This window comes from Drosophila rhopaloa, unplaced genomic scaffold (assembly GCF_018152115.1).
Source record: "Drosophila rhopaloa isolate 14029-0021.01 unplaced genomic scaffold, ASM1815211v1 contig_2, whole genome shotgun sequence".
NCBI lineage: Eukaryota > Metazoa > Arthropoda > Insecta > Diptera > Drosophilidae > Drosophila > Drosophila rhopaloa.
Window position 1 is genome coordinate 1,101,497 of NW_025335083.1, and position 25,780 is coordinate 1,127,276.

Consider the following 25,780-nt stretch of genomic DNA (forward strand, 5'->3'; position numbering starts at 1 on the left):
GTATACATAAATAATCTAGATTTGCAGAGTTTCATGTCAATTGCTTTTATACTGCAACAAGAAAGGAAAGCTAACTTCGGACGGAGCCGAAGTTGATATACCCTTGCAGAATATTTTGTAAATTATATTCTTCAAAATTATTCATTTGATGCATTCTTAATACTCATAAAAAGTCCCAATTTCCTAATTTTAAAAACACCAAAGTTATGGCATTTTCAATCGTTCAGTTATATGACAGCTATAAGATATAGTCGGCCGATCATTATGAAATTTTGTATGTCGGATTGATTGGCCAAAAATAAAACCCATAGAAAATCCCAACTTCTTAACTTTACAAACACCAAAGTTATGGCACTTCCGATCAATCAGTTATATGGCGGCTATAGGATATAGTCGTCTGATCCTTATGAAATTCGGTATGTCGGATTGATTGGCCAAAAATAAAACCCATAGAAAATCCCAACTTCTTAACTTTACAAACACCAAAGTTATGGCTTTTCCGATCGTTCAGTTATATGGCAGCTATATGATATAGTCGCCCGATTCGGCTCGTTCCGACTTATATACTACCTGCAATAGAAAAACAACTTTTGGGAAAGTTTCAAGCAGATAGCTTTAAAACTGAGGGACTAGTGTGCGTAGAAACGGACGGACGGACAGACGGACGGACAGACGGACAGACGGACATGGCTAGATCGACTCTCGTGGTGATGCTGATCAAGAATATATATACTTTATAGGGTCGGAAATGTCTCCTTCACTGCGTTGCAAACTTTTGACTGAAATTATAATACCCTCTGCAAGGGTATAAAAATGTCATACAAAAATAGAAAAAAAGGGTTGTTTTCGCAGCCTTTAACAATTTTTCCTACGGAAGCTTTAAGATATAGACGTCCGATCGGCACGCGCTTTTAACCTGATCAAGGTATGCATAAAAAAATACGATTTGAAAAGATTCATGTCAATAGCTTATATACTGCGCGAAATATCCTAAAAATTATTAAATTTTAACCGATTCCACCCTATTGTTCCTATAGGAGCTATAGGATATAGACGTCCGATCGCTACTCGCTTTAACCCTGATCAAGGTATGCATAAAAAATAAGATTTGGAAAGATTTTTGTCAATAGCTTTTACACTGCGCGAAATATCTTCCATTCTTTCAAGGTTTATCCGATTGTTCCTATGGGAGCTATAGGATATAGACATCCGATCGGGGCGGTTTTCAAACTTGATCTGCGTACAAATGTTTTAGGATGATTGTGAAAGTTTCAGATCGCTTTTTACCTGAGCTCGCAAACGGTATTGAAACAGACGGACAGACGGACATGGCTATATCGACTCCCCTATTGATCCTGATCAAGAATATATATATTTTATGAGGTCGGAAACGTCTCCTTTACTGCGTTACAAACTTCTGACCAAAATTATAATACCCTCTGCAAGGGTATAAAAACAATAAAGCTAAGTCGATTTTCAGATAAAATGTTGGATCATTCATTTCTGAAAAATTCAAATAGTTTCAAAATTTCCAGGCTTGTTATACCCGTTACTCGTAGAGTAAAAGGGTATATTGTATTCATGCAAAAGTATGTAACAGGTAGAAGGAAGCGTTTCCGACCCTATAAAGTATATATATTCTTGTTCAGGATCACTAGCCGAGTCGATCTAGCCATGTCCGTCTGTCCGTCTCTCCGTCTGTCTGTCCGCAATGCAATAGCGCCATCTAACGGATGACTTTGGAACAGCTGGTCAAGAGTCAACGTTAATTCTCGATAAGGATTTCTATTAAAGGAAATTGCGATGGTTTTCATTTGTCAATACCGAACTATATCCCAAGTACTATGCAAATCAAATCAAGTTAGCCAAATTGGAGGTCTGAGTCAAACAATGGCGTATGTGTGTATGCTGGTGCAGGACAAAAGCTGCCTGCGCTAAAGCAGCGCTGGTGCTGATGCTCATGCTGTAAAGCTGACAGCTCTAAGAGATCGCCGAATTCAAATCGATAATTTGATATTTTTTAACTGAGTAACGGGTATCTAATAGTCGAGGCACTCGACTAAAGCGTTCTCTCTTGTTTTAGTTTTCACGTCTTGAAAAACCGGAATCTTTGTTCTCTCTGTTAATTCTCTTTGAACTTCCGAAAGAACCTCACGAATTTCCGCCAAGCATTGGCTGTCGCATTTCATTTCGCCAGCAAAGAAATGAATTATTCTAAAATACTTTAGATAACTTTATTGAAAGTAAAATTTTGATCAAGTCCATTGATGCTTTAGGAGCATTATTGCGTTTTCAGATTTATTAAGAATTACATATTTGATTTATTAATTAAGTGCTTACGCTTAAGAAACTGGTGATAAAGGTTTATATTCTTGATCAGCATTACTACGAGATTCGATCTAAACATGTCAGTCTGTCCGGTTGTCCGGCCATCCGACTACCCGTCTGTCCGTTTCTACGCAAACTAGCCTCAGTTTTATTGCCTTGCTACTACAAGGGTATAAAAACTTCGGCTTGCCGAAGTTTGCTTCTTTACTTGTTCTTTATTATACCCTTGCAGAGCGTATTATAATTTTGGCCAACAGTGTGCAACGCAGTGAAGGAGACATCTCCGACCCTATAAAGTATATATATTCTTGATCAGGATCGCGTCCTGAGTTGATATAAGCATGTCCGTCTGTCTGTTTCTACGCGAACTAGTCTCTCAGTATTAAAGCTATCGAATTGAAACTTTGCACACACCCTTCTTTCCTTTGCACGCAGTATATAAGTCGGATCGGCCGGGATCGGCCGACTATATCCTATAGCTGCCATATAACTATCGGAAATGCCATAACTTTGTGTTTTTAAAGTTAGGAAGTTGGGATTTTCTATGGGTTTTATTTTTGGCCAATCAATCCGACCTACCAAATTTCATAAGGATCGGCCGAATATATCCTATAGCTGCAATATAACTGAACAATTGGAAATGCCATAACTTTGGTGTTTTTAAAGTTACGAAGTTGGGATTTTTTAAGACTTTTAAGAATGCAACATATGAATAATTTTGTTGAATATAATTCACAGAATATTCTGCAAGGGTATATCAACATCGGCTCCGCCCGAAGCTAGCTTTCCTTTCTTGTTTTTTTATTTTTATCGCTTATGTTTCAAAACATTTATCAAGTTTTCTTGATGAATTTATTAGTTAATAAGCTATGCTAGAAAGAGCTAAAGTGGTTTTATTTTTAATAATTTGTTTTAAACATAAAATTCCATAAATTGACCTTTTTTGTGCTATTTTAAAATATTCACCTTTGTCCCCATTAACAAATTTAAACTTTTTGCACAGGCATTTTTTATTGCAGCGTCTCGAAGAAGAACTTTTTAAAAAGTTAAGGCTTTTAGGAACTATAAGCGGTTTTAAAAAACTAGCGGTGTTTTCAAAAAGTCGTAACACCAACGTTTCTTATATCAAGCTGTTAAACAAAGATAAAATGATTCCTGAACCCTAAGTCCTCGATTTGATGCATACGTACTACAATTTTTTTCATTTAAAAAAAATTATTTGGGTATTATTTGAGCGTATTTTTATTCTGCCCCACCGGCCTCAACAGATCCAATTTTCTATATTGGTATTTTTTGATTTCCTTAAAGCCTAAGGCATAAAAGTAAATAGAATCAGGAAGTTCGGTTCTGCATTTATATTTATACCCTTGCAGAGGGTATTATAATTTTGGTCAAAAGTGTGCAACGCAGTGAAGGAGGCATCTCCGACCCTATAAGGTATATATATTCTTGATCAGGATCACCTCCTGAGTTGATATAGCCATGTCCGTCTGTCCGTCTGTCCGTCTGTCCGTCTGTCCGTCTGTCAGTTTCTACGCAAACTAGTCTCTCAGTTTTAAAGCTATCGAGTTGAAACTTTGCACACACCCTTCTTTCCTTTGCACGCAGTATATAAGTCGGAACGGCCGGGATCGGCCGACTATATCCTATAGCTGCCATATAACTGAACGATCGGAAATGCCATAACTCTGCTGTTTGTAAAGTTAGGAAGCTGGGATTTTCTATGTGTTTTATATTTGGCTAATCAATCCGACCTACCAAATTTCATAAGGATCGGCCGACTATATCCTATAGCTGCCATATAACTGATTGATCGGAAATGCAATAACTTTGGTGTTTGTAAAGTTAGGAAGTTTGGATTTTCTATGGGTTTTATATTTGGCCAATCAATCCGACCTACCAAATTTCATAAGGATCGGCCGACTATATCTTATAGCTGCCATATAACTGATTGATCGGAAATGCCATAACTTTGGTGTTTGTAAAGTTAGGAAGTTGGGATTTTCTATGGGTTTTATTTTTGCCCAATCAATTCGACATATTAAATTTCATAAGGATCGGCCGACTATATCCTATAGCTGCCATATAACTGATTGATCGGAAATGAAATAACTTTGGTGTTTTTAAAGTTAGGAAGGTGGGATTTTTTATGAGTATTAAAAATGCATCATATGAATAATTTTGGAGAATATAATTTGCAGAATATTCTGCAAGGGTATTTCAACTTCGGCTCCGCCCGAAGTTAGCTTTCCTTTCTTGTTTGTTTTTTCTTTTGTCCAAAGAGAATTCAACATTTTTTTCAGCATGTACTTATAGAATTGGAATTCTCGAGGAAACGGGTCTAACAGTTGTCCAGTATAATAAAAACCCTGGTAAAAGGTTGCTAATAAACTTGTACAAAACTTGACATTGGAATTCAATAACGAGTCAATTTTTAATTCATAAAATGCAAAAACACTTCAGGACGACATATAATAGCATGTTGGTTAAAATTTTAATTTATGTAAGGTTCAAAGATCCCATCACAATGTCTGTATTTCGTACTTTATTCTCAATTCCAGTGTAAGCAATAGTTTAACAACTCTGAGTTTCTTACTAATTTGTCTAGAAATTAATTGTAAAACAATTAAGCTAATAATGCTATTCAACTAAAGTAAAGTGCTTTTCCTGTCTACAATGTCGCTCTAAATGCCGCAGCTTTATTCGTTTAAAGTTGAAACTAATTAATACTTATTAAGTGTTGCTAAGTGAAGTTTTTTCGCTTTGTTGCAGCAACATATCGCAGTATTCAGGCAATATTATTGCTTACTTTTGTTTTGTAAGTTAGTCAGCGAAACAAGCTTGATTTCATTTGAATAAATGTCTTTTATGCTAATTGAGTTTAAATAGTTAACATGATGAGTCTGCCAGTTTTAGCTATTGATCCGTCTTTACCAAAACAGTGAACAACTTTTTGACCAGTACATTTTTTTAGTAGTGCCATCATAAAAGCTTTTAAAAGCGGATATGGTCGAAAGCTCGCGTTTCAAAAATAAATTAAGTTTAAGTCTAAAGGAGTTGCCAGATTGTTTGGATTTGAACTGTTGCTCAACAGTAAGTTAAAATATTGTGACTGAATTTAAAGCTTGATTTCATTTGAATACATGTGTTTTATGCTAATTGAGATTAAATAGTTATCATGATGAGTCTTCCAGTTCAGCTATTGATACGTTAAACTATTAAAATAATAAATAACGTAAATAAGTTTTTCCTATAGTAGCTATAGTCAAACCGAAAATTTTGGATGTCTTTTTATTTTTATACCCTTGCAGAGGGTATAATAATTTTAGTCAAAAGATTAAAGCCAACTGAAGAAGACGTCTCCGACGCTATTAACTATTTATATTTATGATCAGCATCACCAGGCGAGTCTATCTAGCCAAGTCCAAATGTCCGTCCGTCTATTTTAACGCATACAAACAATCGAAAATGTTTTAGAATAGGATAGCTGCCATAGGAACGATTGAAAATTTATCGTAAAATGGACATTGTTGAAAATATAGTCATTTTATAGAATATTTAATTTTTGTAACAGCTTAAAAAGTATATAAACTTCGGATGGTCGAAGTTTCCTTTATTTTTTGTTTGTATCAAACCAAACAAGAAAGAAAAGCTAACTTCGGACGGAGCCGAAGTTGATATACCCTTGCAGAATATTCTGTAAATTATATTCTTCAAAATTATTCATATGATGTATTCTTAATACTCATAAAAAGTCCCAACTTCCTAACTTTAAAAACACCAAAGTTATGGCATTTCCAATCGTTCAGTTATATGGCAGCTATAGGATATAGTCGGCCGATCCTTATGAAATTTGGTAGGTCGGATTGATTGGCCAAAAATAAAACCCATAGAAAATTCCAACTTCCTAACTTTACAAACACCCAAGTTATGGCATTTCCGATCAATCAGTTATATGGCGGCTATAGGATATAGTCGTCCGATCCTTATGAAATTCGGTAGGTCGGATTAATTGGCCAAAAATAAAACTTATAGAAAATCCCAACTTCCTAACTTTAAAAACACCAACATTATGGCTTTTCCGATCGTTCAGTTATATGGCAGCTATATGATATAGTAGCCCGATCCGGCTCGTTCCGACTTATATACTACCTGCAATAGAAAGACAACTTTTGGGAAAGTTTCAAGCAGATAGCTTTAAAACTGAGGGACTAGTTTGCGTAGAAACGGACGGACGGACAGACGGACAGACGGACAGACGGACATGGCTATATCAACTCAGGAGGTGATCCTGATCAAGAATATATATACTTTATAGGGTCGGAAATGTCTCCTTCACTGCGTTGCAAACTTTTGACTGAAATTATAATACCCTCTGCAAGGGTATAAAAACACAACCCTAATTCATGGTAAACAGATGACGATTTTCCTAAACTAAATTATTTCCGGAATTTACGTTAGCTTTTGTTGGCTATTATAAAACAAGAAAGGAAAGCTAACTTCGGGCGGAGCCGAAGTTGATATACCCTTGCAGAATACTCTGTAAATTATATTCTCCAAAATTATTCATATGATGCATTCTTAATACTCATAAAAAATCCGAACTTCCTAACTTTAACAACAACAAAGTTATGGCATTTCCAATCGTTCAGTTATATGGCAGCTATAGGATATAGTCGGCCGATCCTTATGAAATTTGATAGGTCGGATTGATTGGCCAAAAATAAAATCCATAGAAAATCCCAACTTCCTAACTTTACAAACACCAAAGTTATGGCATTTCCGATCAATCAGTTATATGGCAGCTATAGGATATAGTCGGCCGATCCTTATGAAATTTGGTAGGTCGGATTGATTGGCCAAAAATAAAATCCAAAGAAAATCCCAACTTCCTAACTTAACAAACACCAAAGTTATGGCATTTCCGATCATTCAGTTATATGGCAGCTATAGGATATAGTCGGCCGATCCTTATGAAATTTGGTGGGTCGGATTGATTGGCCAAATATAAAACCCATAGAAAATCCCAACTTTCTAACTTTACAAACACCAAAGTTATGGCATTTCCGATCAATCAGTTATATGGCAGCTATAGGATATAGTCGGCCGATCCTTATGAAATTTGGTAGGTTGGATTGATTGGCCAAATATAAAACCCATAGAAAATCCCAACTTCCTAACTTTACAAACACGAAAGTTATGGCATTTCCGATCAATCAGTTATATGGCAGCTATAGGATATAGTCGGCCGATCCCGGCCGTTCCGACTTATATACTGCGTGCAAAGGAAAGAAGGGTGTGTGCAAAGTTTCAATCCGATAGCTTTAAAACTGAGAGACTAGTTTGCGTAGAAACAGACAGACGGACAGACGGACAGACGGACAGACGGACAGACGGACATGGCTATATCAACTCAGGAGGTGATCCTGATCAAGAATATATATACTTTATAGGGTCGGAGATGTCTCCTTCACTGCGTTGCACACTTTTGACCAAAATTATAATACCCTCTGCAAGGGTATAAAAAAGTTGTCTGGCTTTCACAAATAAATGTAACGTTTTTAATTATAGGTTAATTATTGTTATAAGCGATTAAAATCGCAATTACGGAAAACTGGCTTAATAATCTACCGGAATGTGCTTGTAATGCCATTATTTTTCATGTTAACTTTACATGCCATTTAATAAAGGGCAAAGAGTAATTCAAATAGAACAATATTCATTATAATTTCGTAAAAAGTTTGCAACCCAGTGAAGAATTTCCCACCCTTTTAAGGATGATGATCAGCATCACCAAACTACCCGGATGAATATTTCCAAACATATTATATTATATGACATTAGAACTTTGTTGACCTTTAACAAGTTACCCTAAATGCGTCTGTGCTAAATTCACTTATAACAATTTCAAAATACATTTTACGTTTTTTATGAAAGATTTGAAAATTAAAGACACAATCGACATACCTTCTTTGTTTTTCTACATATACTGATATATGTACATAAGTCAAAATCGATTTTTTCGATTTACAAAATTTTTTCCGATCGTTACTACTGTTATAACGATAAGGGTATACAAACTTCGATTTATCATTTCTATAGTTAAACCTTAATAACTAATGAACTAAAATAATTAAAAGGCATATTGCAGCACACGCATTATTATCAAAATTCAAACATCTACCTAAATTCCCTGCACGATCAGTTTTTAAAAACTCAATTTAGTTGTTAGAATTTATGTAACTATTTAATAAAGCTGCTGGGAAAATTATTTTGGTTTTTCAACTATAGTTAAACTATAGTTTCGATGAGTTGTCTAAACTGCGGCTATATTTATCGTGTTGCACTGTGTCCCTTCCATAATAAAAGTGCTAAGTAGCTTCCCAAACGATCAGCTACAAAAGTATGGCAGTATTAATTACACAACTATTGGTTGCTGATAAAAAAAGTTTGCCACATTGTTGGTACAAGTAACAATTGCCCAGCCTGATAAGTAACCCAATCGATCGGAGAGGGCTCAGACGGAGGCAGGTGAGCAGGCAGGTAAGTGAGCAGAATAGACGCTGGGCACTGCAGCGTTTAACATACACTAAATGGGTTACTTTGTCTTTTTACTGACTGCCCCTCTGTGCCAACAAACGTCAGCACGACCGCGGCGTGCAAACTCCAGAGCCACCACCTCACCTGTTAGCCCACTTCCCAGACCGTCGACCAGGCCAAGAGCGAGTGCCAAGCCGCTTGCGCAGTCGCAGTCGCAGCGTCAAGGTCGCCTATTGTAAAAGAAAGTGCCAGCGCACGGCCTTGAACACGAAAAATATGTTAAAAACCAATGGTTGAAACAAGTTGAAGTCGAAGCATGTGCCAGATAAAAGATGATATGGGATGAGAAACTTGAACTTCAGTTTGACCTCTTTTCTTTCGCATTGGGACGAATGTGAGCAAAGAAGCCAATTTTGAGAGCCAAAATGTTTATGCTTGAGTAAGACAATGGACCAAGCTTATTTTATGAACCAATTTATAGTCGTTTAGTTGTTACTATTTTTGCTTTGTTTTTTTTTTTGCCAGCTTGTGAAAGAGTGCAAAACAAGAAATGAAAAATCAGCATCTCAAAAATCCCAAAAGTTTGAAATTGGGGTTAAATGGTTGGCAAATGATTTAGCTCAGTACGTACATAAAATCAGTAATTTTTTTGCGGAAATTAATAAACTACTGCTCCTTTTTATATATTTAAGATAAAACAAAGCTATTTTAAATTGTGTGCAAAATTGAGCAATATGTGCAGAATATGGGCAGAATACTCATTTTGTCGATTTCATTTTTAAAACTGTTTAATAAAACCTTTTTCAAATCTTGGACAAATATTTAAAAAGAACGAGTAAAGAGAATACTTCTTTATAGGCTTTATTATAATAATAATTTAGCCGATCGTTTGGGTATTAACCTTTGAACATTATACCTTTTTGCTAAGTCTGTTTGGTGTTCAAAACATTAAGCCAATTCTAAGTCGAAATAATACTTAATAGCTTGTTTTTGTCATTACTTTACTTTAATTGACATTTATAAATGCTCACTAATAGTGTTAAAACCCTAAGTCGGAAGCTGCTATAAAAAATATTGTAACTTTAACCCCAATATTTTACTATTGTTCTTTATTGTTATTCTTTTCTGACTCTGCCTGCTTTAGTTTTTTGGACTTTTAGTTCAAGTGGTCAAAGGCTAGATACGCGAAGATGTGAAAAACATCTTTATTTATTTTCCTCCAAGTATACACGTATAAGTGAACTTAAATCTTGATTTTCTATACGTTCGCAGATGTTATTATGATTTTCAGTCAAAAGTTTGCAAAGTAGTGCAAAGACCATAAAGAATTTAAATTCTTGATAGGCATTACCATCCCTTTGTCCCCCCGATCGACGTTTACAAAAGTCATATTTCTATTGCAGGTGGGAAATAGCAATCATAAGAACCATTGGAAAAATAAATGTAAAAAATTATAGCTTTTTGTTTCTATACAGCTTTCAAACTCGTTTTACGATTTGTTTGTAAATGGAACTAGAATGAACTAATTGATTTCATAAAAAATGCACATAATTGCTGGTTGTAGCGGCATAAGCTAACAAATATATTTTAAGAATTCTATAATAGATTTGTTTTAAAAAATGTGTATTATTTTTTTAGATAAAGTCCATTAAAAAATACAAAGATGAAGACGTTATTCCTTCCTTACCTAAACAGAAGGAATAACGTCTGCATCTTTGTATCTGTTTAACGGACTTAATCTAAAAAAATAATAAATATATTAATAACCTAAAGCAGAAAAATAGGACAAACGGACAAACAAACATACGGGAGGTCGGAAGGAAATCATACTAATTTTAATTTGTATAAGGGTAATGTATAGAAACAGACGTGTTCACTAAATAAATATATAATATTTTATACAATAAAAAAGGAATTGTTAATTAACTTGACCTGAAACTCACCGCAAACAAATACTCGTTATAAACTGTTGCTTCTAAGCAATATTCACATACCTGCAAATAAATTAAATCAGTAATTAGTTGGTTACGATTTAATTGTTTTCTTAATTAACTGGTTATAAAAATGGCACAAATGAATAATTAATAAGCCAAGTACCAGATCCCTACCCTTTGCAAATGACAACAACTTTGGATAATTACTAATACAAGGTATTTAGAAAAACAATTTGCCAGCTATCTTTAGAAAAATTTACATATATATATACTCTCCCCTTTTAATACGGCAGATTTTTAAGTGCAATACATGCATCTAAAAAGTAAAAAATGTTTGAAGTTTTGGCGTTGAACAATAGTCTCAATGTCTCTGTACAAAATGAGTAAGCCGACACGTAATGTAAGGCAGAAATTATATTTTATTTTATTATTTGTTTCAAAGTTTACATTTAATACGGAAACTCAAATATTATTAGTTTTTGAACTAGCCTAGGTTTCTCTCATAGTTCTCCTTTTACCTTTTATTTGTTTTCTGCCCACAACGGGTAAGAGAGCCGGACACTAAAATTGTCATACTAATGTAAAAGTTTACAGCGAACCGGCAAAAAAGCACAATCAGCCATAAAAATAGAAAAGCAAGAACAAAAAAAGTACTGCGTTGTGTCGCAATAATAATTTTATTTCATACCATCTATCTTCATTTTTTTATACACTCGTTACTCAAGGAAGCAACAAAAAAACTGCATATATTAATTTTTTTATTTTCAGTATCGCTTTGAAAAGCGTCGCGACCGCCGAAAGCTAAGAGAAGCATTAAATGGTGCCGTATTCGAGCTGAGCCAAGCCGGGTAGATTGAGCTTGCGAGTACGCGATCCGCCTGTTGGTGAGCTCAGTCGTGAAACGGAGCTTGCAAACGACACTTGTGGCAAGCGGAGACGTTTAGGCGATCCGATTAAGCCGAGCGTGAGAGACCGTACAAAGAAAAACCGAAAAAGCCACTCTTAAAAATCGGCGAAAAGCTAAGAAAAAGAAACCACAGCAAGTAACAAAATAATTGCAACACAAAAAGTGCGCGTGCGCAACACGATAAGTTAGAAGATAGGCGAAAAATCACCCGACTTATACGGTACGGTTAATTTATCAATATACCTATCTATAAAAAAGGAAACATATTATGAAAGTGTGTGTGAAGATAAAATAAGAAAAACAATTTGGTATTAATTTTCCAAAAGTAAAACCACTACAATGTGAAAATGCACAGAAAAAAATTAAAAATTCAATGTATAGCGAGAGATAACAGAGAAAACAAAATGTTCAAAGACTATAATATTTGAGTTTCCGCATTAAATGTAAACTTTGAAATAAAAATTGGTGTTTTTTGTGCTCTTGATAAACCTCTTGTGGGGAAATGCCCACAAAAGCAAAGAGAAAAAAGCAAAACGAAAGACTTAAGACACAAACTTTAGCGGACTGCTTCCGAACCATGACCACATGTGTATTTTATCCAAGTGTGTGTGATTTTCGTTGTGTGTACACAAAGATCTCTTCCAAAAACATTGTGTTAATTTTTGACACTATTAAATAGAGAAAAATACGACCAATATAATAATGAATTGCAAGAGACACAAAAAAAAAAATTACATTACTATTATCCTTCTGTGCATTATGCTTGCTTTTTCCAAACAAGGTTTCAGCAATAAAATTAAAATTAAGTGTTTAAAAAAGCTTACTGAGAGCTAAACTGATCTCGACCGCGTCGAACAGCGGTTAAGCAATGCAAAATATTGCAACAGTTCCCCGTCCATTTATTTGTCTTCGCTTATTTTTTGTTTTAAGTGTGAGCTAAGAGGAGTACCAATAAATTGTTGTTAGAAGATGATATGATGAACAAAATTCATGCTGCTGCATGAATAAACAAAATTAATAGGTTCCCCTACTTTACATAATTAAGCTTGTTTCCACACTCTTAACTAAACATAGTAATTTCCTCGTAGATGTAGTAACATACAATAACAAGAAATAAAGGGGACAAGATGATTGTAGAAAAAGTACTGTGACACACAAAACGGTAAGGAGAAGTAAAATCGAAGTAAACAACTAACTAAAATTACAACGACTAGGACAAACCGTTTAATGAAAGTATAATGCATAAACTCACGTGTGCATTCAATGGGAAAACCTAAACTTGCAATAAATATACATAGGCAAGATAGTCGATCTTTATAATTTAACAAATTTTCAAAACATTAAAATGATAGTTAAACAATCGAATTTAATAACATTATTTAAAACTAAATTTCTCATTGCATACATACAAATCTGCATTTTTTTAGAGGTTAAATTTTTAATACTATCCTAAAGTTTCTGCAGGTCTTTTAAGATAATAACACTTATTGGTATTTCTCAAAAATACTTTTCCAGTAGGTATGCAACCCAGTATGTCAAAAATTCTTGTCCTAACTTATGCCTCCAATTCAATTGAAAAATTCATATAATAAGAATCGATGAAATTAGCAAAGAGTAAACTTTGTCGAAAGGTGAATGATGTAAACACAGCCGCGCAAGCTGAGGCAGACAGCTGTTGTGGATATGTTGCTGCCGCCGTTGCTGTTGAAGTTTGACCGAAATGATTGTTGCGGCTTATATAAGAAGTGGCCATGCCACAAAAACGATGAAAGAGAAAGAAGAAAATTGTGGAAAAAGACTGCAAATGAGAAGGAAGCAGTTGGCAGGAGCTTTAGTAGGCAGCTGGCCAAGGAGAGCGTGGAGTGTTGCTCTCGTAGCTGCAACATGTGCAACATGTTGCACGAACTAAATACCCACTAGCACTGAAATAAGCGGGCGGATTGGTTTTAGTTGCTGCTGCTACGGTTGGCCTGCTAAACAAGCCGTTAAACTGCATCAAGGTAATATCAAACTTGTTGACCGTTTAGCAACGCGTGTGCTTTAATAATTATTTACCCCATTGGCCATGCTCGTGCCTGTGTTCTTGGGGCTGAGAAAGCAATTTGGGCGACTGTCCCTCTTTTTCTAAGCGGCTCATGGCCGCCGCAGCTCAATTGCAAACATTGCAAAACATTGGCAAATAAAATACGCCTGCAGTCAAGATGGCAGCAACACCAACAGAAAGACATCAATAAATATAGCCACAAATTTTGGAACCGCTCGCAATTGAGTTACAACGTCAGCAGCGCAGGCCGTTAACCAGTTGGCAACCTTGAAGTTCGTTTTTTTTGTCGCTTCTTGGTTGTTTTGTTTTGTTAATTATTTGGGTTTTTTTTATTTTTATTGCGGCAGGTGTCGTTATTGAAAAATCGGATATAATATCGAAAATGATTCGATTGTGCAGGGAAATTTCTCTTGTAAATTGTAATTCGGGTTAGTCGAGTATATTTCAAAAAGTTATTGTAAAATGCCCAAAGAAACAGACAAGGTTGTATTTATTGTTTAAATGATCATGGTAAACCATATCAGGGCAGGGGTTACATTGTTTTTAATTATACTCAACTTGAAGCGCAATTTTTCACGCATGTGAACTCGACTCGAAAAAGTCGACATAAAACAATAAAACCTAAACGACATTAAGCTGAAGTTTTGTCCTTTGCGTCATAATTTGCAATGTTAAGCAAACAGTAACAATAAAAAGGCAGCAAACATTTTACAAACAAGATATAAAGTTATGACCACGACTGTGTGTTACTAACCTAACTCAATTTGTTTTTTGGGTAAACATGTATATATATATTTTTTCTTTTTAGGTTATACTTTCGAACGCTTTATGGGCGGTTTTTGTTAGCTTTTTTCAACTTTATTGTTGATTTTGTTGTTGATTGTGTATATACCTATGATATGTCGAGATAAATACATGAGTAAGAGAGATAAATAGTTAAAAATGCAATGAAGTAACTAGTTTATTTCTGGCTTGAGACTAAAAATGAGTTGGCACTCTAAGTGGGTCAAAGTCTGATTAGCGAGGTCACATATTCACGGGTTTAATTTTTTTTTCGGTTTGTTGGTAGATATTTACAAATAATAAATATGTATATAACGATACAAAAAATCTATTCTATACCATTAGTATTTTTGCGATCCTAATTACTAGAACTAGTTTTTTTTACGAAAAAGATTTTGAAGTTTAGCCAAATCGAGGTCAAGTTTCGGTTTAAATTTAAAATAAAGCAAAAAGGCGACTTTATGCCGACATACACAAAAGGAAGCCTTTTTGTGATCCTGATAAAGTGATCACCTATTAGCGGAAGTTATAAAAAACTTTGAAAGTTTTGCACATTTAATATATTACTTTCTTTTCAACTAAAGTCTCCTTACGTGGCTGGAAAGAAAAGAGTTTAGGGTTCATACATGTAAAAATAATATAAAATTCCCCGAACTAAATGTGCTACAGCAAGTTGCGATTTGGTATACTATTGTTCTGTAAGAGTCCAGAGTCCAACAAGGTCGTAACACAAATAACTTTTTAATGCGACACATTTAGTCGTTTCTTTGTTTTCCGACAAAACAAACTATAACTGTGACTTTTAACGATTCTTCTCACATTTTAAGGTTTTCTCCCGTCATGCAACTGACGATCTATTCGAAATAACAAGTTACACTTTACCATGTGCCCCTTAAACCCCTTTCTCATTTCTCATTTTCTTTGCTTCTAAAAGCCAGTTCTCAAGGTGTTTATTTATTCTAAATGCATTTGTACTGACGTTTATCTGTGGGTACACATACATTTCTATATAGTATATGATTGTTATTCAAGACGTTTCAGTACCTATTCATGAGAAGTTCTGTCTGGCTCACCCAGTCTGTGACTTATTCTCAAACGTTTAAGAGGAAAATATATCAATAAAACTTAACCGAGAAAAAGTATATACCCTTGCACTTTTAATATAAATGTATATTCAGGCTTTCGAATAGAAAGAAATGAGTAATGAAAGAAATGAGATTAGACCTGAACTTTATATAATTTCATTTCTAAAACTTGTGAAAAAAATTTCTAAAACATCGCTAGATGAGCCGATATAGTCAGTTTGTCAGTCATGTCATGTCAGTTTGTTCCTACACCGTTTGCGAACTCAGTTTAAAAAGCTAGATTTAAAACCTTTGCAATCGACTTTTCATATAACTACACAGATTCAGTTTGAAACCCCCATTTGTCGGACGTCTCTGTTATATATCTGCTATAGTATTTCATTATAGTTAAGGCTGTTTTTTTTATGATATGAACTTTTAATTAAAACAATAAATTAATCCAAATTGGTTGAGTATTTCTTATGGCTACAATTTATCTTTTATAAAGACCATTTACATTGATTATGCTATACTGGAATTTTACGAAATTCGTAGTATTGCTGTTCCTGTCATATATCTATCATCCTAACCGTATGGTTATACTCTGTATATTCTCTCAGTGCACGCGGATTTATGCTCAAAAGTTTTGACGATAGGAAACAAACTCATCAATATTCGATAAATCTGTAAGGCTTGCAGATGTTTATAATCAGATCTCGCTTTTTATTACAAACTAAGCTTATTCAATTTCATAGATCGTTTCCAATGGAGCTAAAGAATATTACAAACAAAGCTTATTCAATTTCATAGATCATTTCCAATAAACTCAGATGTCAACGAACTTCGTTTTTAGTTCAGTAAGTTAGATCTTAGAATTATTTTCATCTTCATTCAAGCGTAAAGTTCGCTAATTAGCAAGTACTTTGGGTACACATAGAAAACCCGAAATAAATTTTGGACCGGACAAGTGCTTTGAGTGCCTCGGCACGTGCATGTCATAAAGCCAAGCAAATCAATAAAATACATAGCCAAATCAAGAATGAATTGTTGACGCAAATGATTTATGATGGTTTGAGTAGGGTAAAAAATAATTTATAAGGTATGCCAAATTAAATTTTAAATATTTTCCTGAGTGTACGAATGTCAGAACTGTAAGAATATTTCAATAACTATTCCACAGAACCTCAGGCAACACAATATGGCGGCCGTGGAAGTAAGGAACGGCTATAAGTACTATGGCTCCAAATCGAATCCCAAGATTGTGCTCAACCAGCTCAATATGAACGTGATGCGTGGTTCCATGTGAGTGGCATTGAAGTTTGTCGGTAAACGTCAATCTGAATATTTCTCCCTTTTCCCTATCGAGCAGATACGGACTGCTGGGAGCATCCGGCTGTGGCAAGACCACCCTGCTCTCTTGCATCGTCGGCCAGAGGCGTCTCAACGGCGGAGAGGTCTCCGTGCTGGGCGTCAAGCCAGGTGAACCGGGCAGCGGAGTGCCAGGATCCCGCGTGGGGTTCATGCCCCAGGAAATCGCCCTGGTCGAGGAGATGACCGTCAAGGAGACGATCTTTTATTTTGGTCGCATCTACGGGCTAACAGACGAACGCATCCGGGAGAAGTTCAAGTTGCTCAAGGAGCTGCTGCAACTGCCGCCGGCCAGGCAGATGATCAAGCAGTGCAGCGGAGGTCAACAGCGACGTCTGTCCTTCGCCTGCGCCATGATCCACGATCCGGAACTCCTCATCCTGGACGAACCCACCGTGGGATTGGATCCCATGCTGCGTGAAAAGTGTGTAAAAGAAGAGCCATCGGGTTGCCCTCAATTTGACATTATTTTAAACTTTTGTAGAATCTGGGATTTTCTCGTCGAGACCACGAGAAATAGCAAATTGGCTGTGATTATTACCACCCATTATATAGAGGAAGCCAAACAGGCAAATTGCGTGAGTAAAATTTGGTTTAATGATTATTTCAGAACTTTAAAAAGAAGTGGTTTTAATGTTTCTCAAATAGGCTGATTCCACTTAAATCATTTATAAAATGCGTATACATAATTAAAGTTAGTTTTATTAATATTAATATGTGAATTGGTATTCCTTAAAATTATCTCGCTTTAACGAATGGTTGTTAATATTGAACACCAACCTACTCTTTCAGATTGGTCTCATGCGCAATGGCGTGCTTTTGGCCGAGGATACGCCCACCAACATCATGATCAAATTTGGCACTCAGTCGATCGAGGATGCCTTCCTCATTCTGAGTCAGCGGCAAGGCAACGAAGACGAGTTGACCCAGATCATGAATCACAACAAGAACCAGGCTCTGCCGGCAGCTGTGCTGCCACCTGAAGTCATAGACACCCACGAGACGAACTCGCCCGAAAAACAGCCCATTCCTTTCGAGGAGCCTCCGAACGAGAACCGCAAAAAGGTTTTCTTTACCACCAAGGGCAGGGTTAAAGCCCTGATGACTAAAAACTTTGTGCAACTCTTCAGACAGCCTTCGTAAGTTGGGATCATACATTGCTTATTATTAATGCATCATAGTTTAATCTTTAAACAAAAAGGTCAATAGTTAACTGTGGTAATTAATCATTTATTTCAGAGGAATTATCTTTATGCTACTTTTCCCCATTATACAACTGACGTGCTTCTATTTGGCCATTGGAAAAACACCTACAAATCTGGAGATAGGGGTTTACTCTGGCGAAGTGCAGAGCTACGGTGAATGCTTTGACGATAATCTGGTCACAGTCTACAAGCAAAACGACAGCTGCCTATTCAACAAGCTATCCTGCAGATACATCCGCGAATTGGGTGACGATGTCGCCACACGGAAATACTATTCCAGTGAAGCTGATGCCCTTAGTGATGCAAAGCGTGCAACAACCGTGGGCTATTTGCATTTTGCCCAGAACTTTAGCGAATCGATTCTTTCGGTGTTGGAGGATGGGATCCATTCCAGTGACGGAGCCGTGGACCACGCCGAACTTAGTATCCACATCGATATGACAGGTAAGAGCGAGCGAGGACGAAGTGAAATTCTTTTAATCTAAGAAGTTATTCTGCAGATCAACAAGTGGCGTACTTCATGCAGCGAAAACTTCGTGACAAGTTCAGCACTTTCATGCGGAGTGTTGTGAAGGATTGCAACGTTTCCACGGCTATTGTCGATCTGCCTGTCCAGTTCCAAGAACCAATCTTCGGCAGTACAGACATTGAGTTCCAGCAATATTGTGCCCCGGGTGTGGTCATGACGTGAGTAGAGGTCCACATGGACTCAAGAGCCTTCTTTCACATAAAATTCACCGAATTCCATTTTTTGTTACTTTGTAAATCAGTTATTTGTTTTATTCCAGATTTTCTAAATATTCTCTCTTTTTCCACTCTTTGTGATGCGGAATCTATAAAACTTTTACTTATTAAATTCTTTAAATGCATTATAGCATGGTGTTTTTCCTGGCTACCTTGATGACGGCTGCGGTGTTCATTTCGGAGCGTATGGATGGCATCTGGGACCGAACTCTCCTGGCAGGTGTCTCGGCCACCGAAATGCTGTGGGCTCATCTCTTAACGCAGCTCATCATCATGGCTCTGCAGTCATTCGAGGTCATCATGTACATTGGCCTTGTCTTCGATACATACAACAACGGGGATACCACAACACTTATTGGATTGTTAACACTGACCGCTTTTTGTGGCATGTTGTTTGGTAGGCTAAGAAATGACTCTAGCAGTGCACTTTAAAAACATTTACTACTTCCACTAGGTCTCTTCATATCTGTCTTTTGTAAATCGCATACCGAGGCAAACTTCGTGGCCACTGGAGCATTTTACCCTATGATTATTCTTTGCGGTAAGAGCTTTTTTCCATCATGTTGTAAAACAAGTGTAAGTTCGGTCTTAGTAGTCTAATAACGAACATGTTTATTATCTATGCAGGACTTCTTTGGCCCCTTGAGAGCATGCCGCAGTTTCTCCAGGATCTGGTGATGGTGCTACCTTTCACCATACCCTCCATATCGGCTCGCAACGTCATAGAGAAGGGCTGGAGCATCACCCACGAGAAGGTCTACAATGGATTTTTGGTCATGGCCGGATGGACCATCATTTTCTTTGTGCTCTGCCTGATCGGTATCAGACGCAAGGCGTAAAGAAGGATCTTGGGCTATTCTTTAACATATGGGGGCCTTTCATTTAGTTGTAACGAATTAGCATTTTTTGATAGGTGATCTTATGTGCATATTGTTTTATTTTAATTTAATAATTATCGGAAGAAAATCACTCGCATGTTGTAGACTCATCACACAATGAAACTCATTCATACCAACGATTCGTAACGCATTCTTAGACAGTCTTCATTTATCGGGCTGGACTGTTCTAAAATCAGCATAAGGTCTTAAGGGTGTCTCACAAAAGTATTTATAATACACAGGACAACATATCGAACTCATTAAAAAGAGAAAATTTCGTATTCAAAATGATTGATAGGGTCACTAATCCTAGTAAAAGAAGTACATTTTTAGCCACATCTAGCATGTAGATATGTTGTATCTTAAAATGTAAACGTATGTAAATCGAAATTTCAAATCAACCAAAAATAAACACTTAAATTAAATGTTTGAAAAACTTTAGGGCTGGTTAATATTGATTGCAATAAATTTTTCCTAAGGGAAAGACGGAGGTAATATCACAACAAAAAAATTGTGTTTTAATAAACTATATTCTGTAATCTACAACGCAACTTAATGCAAAAACTCATGAAAGCACACAAAAAACGGAGCGCAGTGTTTGCAGAACAATTTTTTATAAAAGTCATGTTAGGCCTGGATGTTTTGAAAACCTATTAATTATAATGTATGTAAACATTTTATTTTATATGGCTTAAGTTACCATTTTAAAGCTCTTAACGATTATAATGTGCAAACTACTATCAGACATTTTAAAGAAATGATTAAGCTGCAAATGAAATGACTCGGTTAAAGAGGCCGTCAACAAATTTCTCTTGTTTGACTCTCTGTGAAGTTCAAAGACTGCAAAACTAAAAACAGTCCTCCTACACACGTATATGCAGATATATATAAATGTATATGTTTGTTTATATATATAATATTGCCTATGCTTGTGTGTGGGCCAAGGACAAGGACACGTTCACGACGACGATGTCGAGGACGTGCCAAAGTTGCTGACACACTTCGGGTTCGAAAGTGCTAGACAGAATGTCTGCCCGGGTGCATGACTCCCCCTGACCCCTTTCCCGCTGTCTTCCAGCAGACATTTTTATTACAAAACTTTATCTTTGCCAAATACAAAAACGAGGGGATTGAAAAAAAATATAAAAAAGCCAACGTTTGGTCATCCTGCTAGTCCTTTTGTCCTTGTGAGCGTGTGTTTGTAATGGGCGTTGGGTGGCATAAAGTTTAGTTTTGCATTTTGTATAACTGGCATTAAATGTGCAAGCTGGAAGTCGTTGTCGTAGTATGCGTAAAATTTGAGAAAAAACTTGTTGCCAAATTAAGTTAAGAAGCTCGCATGGTTCTTTCGTAGGATGATACAAATTTTATAAAGGGAAGTGTAAAGCTCAATATAGCACATGTTCATCTGATTTTCATTTTGATACTAAAAAGATTACTGTGTAACACGATTTATATTGTATTGCTTTAAAATAAAGGTAACGTTTTTTGGAACTATAATAATTAAGCGAAAAAGGTATTTAGTTTGAAAGTGTAAACAAAATGAGGACTATACGAATATAAGACCCCAAAGTCCTGTTAGAAGCTAGTTGTCTCTATTTTTAACCCTTTCCTTTTTACAATTTGGTAAAATACAATTAATAAAACAATTCCTGAGACCCCATCAATGAATACTTTGTTAATATTCAATATTAACATAGACATTGCAATACGATTTAATCCTGTTTTTTAACTGGGATTTCTTTACATGCAATTTGAAGAATTTACCCTTTTGTTTTGTAATTAAAAACCAAAGAATTCTCGTTTTTTTGTAGACACCGATAACTAGTTTACCGAGCACTGGCACAAGCTATAGGTTAGTCAACTCAAGGGATGATATAAATGATATAAAACTATCACAGTAATCAAAAAAAAGAGAATTATACGCATAATTCTTCGAACACAACCCTATCGTTCTTATGGTGACTAAGAATATAGATCAACGCCGCTTTCAGACTTGATCTGCGTACATATATAAAAGGACGATTGTAAAAACCTCTAGGCATTTACATTGAAATACAGGCAGGCGGACATGCTTATTTCATGGTTATTTTTACTTATGCTGATCAAGAATATATATCCTTCATGGGGTAAACTAAAACATTATTGAAAATTGGTTTTTGAAATTGGTCACTGATATAGCTCGACTACATAGTTAATTCCTATTATTCATTCATTCCTATTAATTTTCGGATATTTTCTTTGGCAGCTAATGCATAAAAATTCTATTTGAATGAAATTTTTCATTAGATTGCACTTGCAACGCGTTGAAATGGACCCACCAAACCCTTTGTGCTAATTATCTTCCTATAGCTGCACAAAACTAAAATAAAATACTAGATACATTTTGGAGTCATTATAGTATCCAACAAAAGACTCAGTTTAAAATATTTCTATTCTGCATTACTCTCACAAAAATGAAATAAACATCATGTTAATAATTATTTTTGTTTGGTTCGAAGACGAAGAATTTTATTGCAAAGCCCCAAAAGCGACAGCAGTAACAAATACCAATAAAAACAACGTTATTGACAAGAAACAACGTTGCATCTGTAGGTCAAGGTGCCTAAAAAACAATTAAGGGGTAAAAATGGTTCGCACTTTAAACAAGAATACAATAAAAGACAAACAATATCAACAAGCAGAAAAACAAAAACCCCCATATTTCTGCATTATCACTTTCTCTAGACTGAGGAAATGTTGTTACAACTTTTGACCCATTTCATGTATATACATATAACATTTTTCGGTTTTAAATTTGCAATGGGAGGACGAAGAGTTGAAAAGTTAGTAAAATGCTCGACCTTCAAACAAGTTGAACAAACTCTACACGCAAACTCAGACACACAAATATTCCAAAAGAGTCAGCCAGAGTCAACAAACATCCGAAATCCAAGGGAGAAGTGTAAATATGTAAACGTCATTTCGTTTCAATGCAAATTACGGACGGAAAGACTTCAAGCATAGAGAATCTTAAAGTTATGATGATGACTACTTAAAAAGATTAATTGATTATATGGTTAATCTTTCTCGTAGTTGACTATTTGCACAGAGAATTATCATACAGATGAAGGTGTAATCAAAAATATTTATAAACTTGGGATAAAGAAGTAGACATCCTAAAAACGATTAAAACGAAGGATAAGCGGCACATGTTGCAATGTTTGAGTGTTAAGTCTTAAAATGAGCCTTAATATGTCCTGAGATAGGATGCTGACAGGTTTAAACCTATATATACTCTCTCACTCTTCCTCATTTTACGTTAAAAACATTATAGCCCCCTCCGAATAATTATAAAAACGAAAAATATATTATCCTATATTATCAAATATATTCGGTAAACCTTTTAGTTTGTCCATAAAACTGTATCCATTCTTTTCCCATCGAATGAAAGGCAATATTTTGTGAAAATAAAACCATCTGGTAATCAAAATCAAAGATGACAATAAAGCTTGGAGGGCCAAAAAGTTCGTTGGGGCTACAACTGAAAAGACCCCAAATCATTGCCGACTTTTGCATTTCATTGACCCTTTAAATGGCGAAGATACACACAGATGGCACCGCCTACACACTCTTCTGCATGTCAGTCAAAGTTCTTTCTCTCGGCAAAATGGAGAAAAATTTGATTTGAGGAGTTTATTCAATTTTCTGCATGTGGGGCTGCCTATAGCGGGGGCATCACATAGATACACACCCACCCGCACACTGCCATTTAAGTGCACGCTGTTCAACTGATGTCTGACGGACAACCAGAGTTATGGCGAGTGGGTGGCGGAAATCGGGTGATTCAGGTGGGCAGGGGGCCAGGGGAGAATGCCCTGAACTCTGCCAATATAATACAATCAACGTTGGGCTTCGATTCGATGCGCATTCGATGCGTTTGCCGCTTTGGAGGCAGTGGAGGTCCGGCTACCGACGCGTAGGCCCACCCATCCATGCGTGCTTTCTACCACCACCCACCTACACCACACCTACATGTCCTCCACCTCACAAGCGCACACAAGCAGACTTGGTTCTTGCTCTCATGTGCAGAGGAAGCTTTTATACATAGGCTCGTTTCATTCACTCGCCCCAGTATTTTGTTTGATTTCAACTCTCGTTCTCGCTCGCTCCCTATGTGGCATGTCCTGTGCTCTGTGTTCCAAGTCCTGCCATCCGCCGTGTGGAGCAGAGCACGAGGAGGCATCTGGGGCTCTGGTCACACATGCGTTTGGCCTTTTGCCTGGCACACATAACAACAGCAGCAGCAACTACATCAGGTTGCTGCAATAGCAGCCACAACAGCAGCAGTGGCAACAGCAACAGAAATGTCGCGCTGTGTTTCAATCGTTCTATATGGCGCAATTGCTGATTGGGTTTGCACAGTGGACAAGGTGGATTAAAATATGTCGATATGGGTGGATTAAGAGTTAACAGTCAATTATTATGATTAAAAATAAATAATAATAACTGCTATATATTAGCGTATGTATATGTTAAGAAACAACGATTTTATATATATTAAATTTTTGATTGAACTTATAATGGCCCCCTGAAAGGGTATAAAAAGGTGCAGCTTTAACAAAATTTGATGTCCTAAAAAAGGGCTATACTTATAATCTGTATCTTATACGTATTTTAAAAAAAATGAGGTTTAGTCAAATTTCTGATAAATTTTCATTTCGATCAAAAATGTATTTGTAAAATCGTCAGTTTTCAATTTCCCAATTATTTTCCTGTTCATTTTTTGATTTTTCCTATGGCAACTAAATTATACGTCGTATTATTTTATTTAAAATTAAAACCGTATTTCTGAAATTGTGAAAATAGCTATTTATTATGTTGCTATATGATACAGTCGATACGGCCCATTACGTCGTGTGTCCTTTCTTCAATAGAAAATACAATTTTAGTTTCACAACTCAGCCTAATTTAAGCAAAATTGTATCCTTTGCAAAAGAATAATAAAGCCGATATTTTAAATTTGTTTTAAAACTACTATTTTTATTTGAAGTTTTATCAGAAACTTAAAAGTTTCAAAGTAATGATTAGTCCTATCAAATTTGTACTTTTAAAAATAACAAATTATGTCTGAGCCTTAGTTCGTTCATGACCACTGTACACAAAAGGCAGTACTCAAAAAACGCCAGCCGATGCAGCCACCAAAAAACAACAACGACAACGGCTGCAATACATGCGTGGGGAAAAGACGCGAAAGGAGTGGGGGTCAGGGAAGGAAGTGGAGGATTTTGGGGAAGGGATGGGGGGTGCGAATGGAAACGTGAACGGCGACGCTGGCGAAAATGGCGGCAGCGACAGCGACGCAGCCTATTTCGGTGGCCAGAAATATAAAAAAGGGGCGTGCACGGGGTGGGGTTGCAGGCGGTGGTGCCCTGGCAGCTGAGGGACAAAGTGCAATACACCAGAGAGCGAGAGAGGGAGGATGGGTGGGAGAGGGAGTGGGAGTGGGCTGCGGGGGTCTGGGGAATAGGGGGGAACACACAAGCACACACTCAGAAATGCTGTCGGGAAAACGAGAGGAAAACGAGGACCTGCACACAACTGCACTGGGGACTATGTACGAACGGGATGTCGTGTATGTATTGCCATTGACCAGGACACTCCCCCTCTCGCTCTCTGAGCCCATCTCTTTCTGGCCTGCTCGCTTGCTTACCAATTTATTTTGCGCACAATACGAAACACGGAAAATGCATGAGGCCACCGGCCGTCTCCCCTCCCCTCCCCGCACACCACCCTCGACCACCACTCAAAAAAAAAACGAGATACGTTCCAAACGAACGCAATGATAGCCACACAGCAGAGCAGGCCAAAAGCAACAACAAGGAGCCGGGCCAAAAAATTGCACAAATTCCAGTTCGATTTTTGGCCATAATGCAAAAAGCATGCTGCTCTGCTCGCTCCCTCTCCCAATATACGAGTATATCTGCCATCTTAGTCGCTTTTGCA

General features: G+C 36.6%; 2 protein-coding genes across 2 annotated transcripts in view; one reads left to right on the forward strand and one right to left on the reverse strand.

Annotated features, from left to right (window-relative positions):
* The window catches only part of LOC108049449 (neuroguidin), a 50,959-nt gene that overhangs the window by 18,708 nt on the left and 6,471 nt on the right, over nt 1–25,780 (reverse strand). The gene's annotated exons all lie outside the window — the stretch shown is intronic.
* LOC108044257 (ABC transporter G family member 20) lies at nt 11,683–20,220 on the forward strand. The gene is made up of 10 exons (XM_017123193.2): nt 11,683–11,929; nt 16,781–16,902; nt 16,970–17,392; nt 17,453–17,546; nt 17,761–18,107; nt 18,208–18,617; nt 18,674–18,860; nt 19,049–19,314; nt 19,372–19,458; nt 19,545–20,220. The coding sequence occupies exons 2-10, from the start codon at nt 16,799–16,801 to the stop codon at nt 19,754–19,756; spliced, it is 2,130 nt and encodes a 709-aa protein (XP_016978682.1). The 5' UTR covers nt 11,683–11,929; nt 16,781–16,798; the 3' UTR covers nt 19,757–20,220.